General features: G+C 39.2%; 1 protein-coding gene across 1 annotated transcript; it reads right to left on the minus strand.

The window, feature by feature from the left end:
- Positions 1 to 1018: 1018 nt before the first annotated feature.
- Positions 1019 to 2020, minus strand: LOC113319277 (photosystem II repair protein PSB27-H1, chloroplastic-like). The gene has a single exon (XM_026567547.1). The coding sequence runs from the start codon at positions 1933 to 1935 to the stop codon at positions 1405 to 1407; it is 531 nt and encodes a 176-aa protein (XP_026423332.1). The 5' UTR covers positions 1936 to 2020; the 3' UTR covers positions 1019 to 1404.
- Between the last annotated feature and the right edge of the window lie 714 nt (positions 2021 to 2734).

Below are 2734 nucleotides of genomic sequence, written 5' to 3' on the forward strand. Positions count from 1 at the left end.
CAGATATTATGGCTTATAATTGGGAAGATGGTAGAGATGTGTGTCTTGATGTCACCGGTGTTTCCCCTTTCACTAGTGCTAGAACCCGCGGCTCCGCTCCGGGTCATGCCATTTCAGCGGCTGTCACTCGCAAGAATAATAAATATTTGGACGTCTGCTCTTCACTCGGGTATGGCTTTGGGGTGCTGGCCTTTTCCACCTTTGGTGACCTTGGTACGGATTTTGTTGTTTTTCTGAAGCGAATTAGGAATTGTATGGCACGACATGATGCCAATTTCAAAATGTGCAATTCTCTTTTTCATCGGTTAGGGATCGTTATTCAAAAAGGTGTTGGCGCCCAGCTTGTTGCTAGGTTGCCCACCATTCCTTGTAATGTTGATTTTGATATTGAATAATAATAATAATAATAATAATAATAATAATAATAATAAAAGCCCAGCTTGTAGCTAAGTTACCAACACATTTCTTGTAATGTTACTCTTTTCCCTATTTTCAATAAAAGCCCTCAGAGGTACGTTTTCATAATAATAATAATAATAATAATAATAATAATAATAATAATAATAATAGTACCACAATGGTATCCGTTTCAATTAATGTAGTATGCCAACTTGTTCAATTAATATAGTAATATGTCGTTGGAGCTTAGGTTGTTAGGCTTCCAACTAGTTAATGTAATACTCTTTATTCACCATATTTAGGTTGTTAGGCTATCACAATAGATGCACCATATTTTAATATATACATTTTCTAGGCTTTTCTAACCATTGGGCGTGGGTCAAACCTTAAGCTTGAGCTCCTTCTTATTGAGTTGGGCTTTAGATACCTATGTATATACTCTTAGTGAAGTTGCTTTATACTGTATTTGTTATAAGCATGTTTTTGTGGGAATTTCAATATTTTAACATTGTGATGAGAATGATTAAAGAATCCAGAATCCTCGTCAGAACCCACAGAAATTTTCAACTTCGTTTAAGCTTCCTATGCTGAAATGAGCGAGTCCGTGGAACAATACAAATGCAAAAGAGCGAAAGTACTAACTGTTTAACTCTTAAACACAAAATATACATCACTCTAAAATTAAAAAGCCTTTTTAGCTGACCGGAAGAGAATTATGCTGTTAAATATTCAGGTCATCTTTAGTAGTTCCGTTTCATAACTATAATAATGTTCCTTAAACTGTGGAATCAATATCCAAAATGCAACAAATTAATTATCCAACATTTCACTCATGATCACCGATGTTTCATATACCGATAATATATAGCTACACAATCAAATTGAACTTAATAAACTTCTCTCGTCTTCATCCTTCAAATGAAAATCAACTGTATCCTCAAACTTAATTGATTACACAAAAATGAAAATCAACTGTATAAAGAGAGAGCGAAACGAGACCTTGTTCTACCTCCCCCTTTGTAGAGATTTCTCAACTGAATCCATCTCTTCTAAGATTCTGGCCTTACGTTTAGCTGGAAGCGGCGCAGTGGGACCAAAACTAACATAATGTCCTGATACAGCATTAAGCGCCGAGTACATATCCCGGAAAGAAACTCGGCCTAACAGAGACTTTTCTCTTCTGTACTTGGCTACCCATGAGTTTGAAGTTTCTCTTAAATCAGTTACTGCATTTGCTACATTAGGATCATTCCTGTCCATGCTAATTGTTGTTCTAATCTTGTTTATTACCTCAGCTGTTTCCTTAACATACTCTTCATCCGTATCTGCCGAAGCTGGAGACACTGGGAACAGCAATGCAGGAGAGATGATTCCGGCGATTAGCGCTACGAATTCGCGACGACCCGCTGGTTTAAGTATTTTTGCAGTGGTAGTGTTGGGAGTGACAGCAGCAGCCGCGATTGTGGTGCTCGCGAATTTGGAACTGATCAGGGATCTGGGTTTCGAAGTTGGAGTCAATAGCGTAGGAGAAGCCATCTTTTTCAGTACACAATTAAAGAGAGTTTTAAGTTTAGCTAGAGAGGGAAGGAGGTAACGAAGAGTGCAGGATAATAGTTTTGTAAGGGAGGTATGAAGGAGGATTCTGTGGGTTGCCACGGGGGCTTATCGTCTTATCTTCAATCTGAAAGTGTTTGGATGAGAAATGACCCCAATAAAGTTGTTATAAGTTCATGTCCACACAGGTTTCTACTTTCTTCAGTACTCTGTGAGAAATAGGTTTTTGTTTGAGGTCAGAACTTTGCCACCAAGAATTTGAGTAATGCATGAATAACATACACGGAACCTTACAGAAATGTCGACTGGGATGACAATTAAGGAGCCCAAATGCAGACCAATAACTCTACCATTTGCATGGAAAAAATGTTCAGGTTTACCATTTGCACGTTTGGCCCTGTTACTCTGTATACCACTACAAGAAATCTTACATAGCTGATTGAGCCAACTCCATCGGCCAAAATCTATTTCGGCGTCAAGAAATCTTCTCGAGTGTGGGAGCTTGTTGGTCAAAAGACTCAAAACAGTATGGAGAAAAACTTTGAGCGACACTACAGTTGCAAAAACTGTGGCCCATTACAGTAACATGATGTTAGATGGAATTTGGCCCAACGTTGCACCAGGTAGGGGTGAGCATAAAAACCGTAACCGCGGATTTGACCCGTATCCGTCCGTAAAATTGCGGATTTCACCCAGACCGCAAGATGTATGGGCCGGACACGGGTGGAGTTCTCAAATCCGCACGCGGTGCGGTTGCGGTTGTCTTTTAAAAACCGCGGAT

This window comes from Papaver somniferum, chromosome 10, assembly GCF_003573695.1.
Source record: "Papaver somniferum cultivar HN1 chromosome 10, ASM357369v1, whole genome shotgun sequence".
Taxonomy (NCBI): Eukaryota; Viridiplantae; Streptophyta; class Magnoliopsida; order Ranunculales; family Papaveraceae; genus Papaver; species Papaver somniferum.

Bases quoted from the DNA above. Each gene is read 5' to 3' on its own strand.
- LOC113319277 (XM_026567547.1), bottom strand. From the start codon at position 1,935: ATGGCTTCTCCTACGCTATTGACTCCAACTTCGAAACCCAGATCCCTG.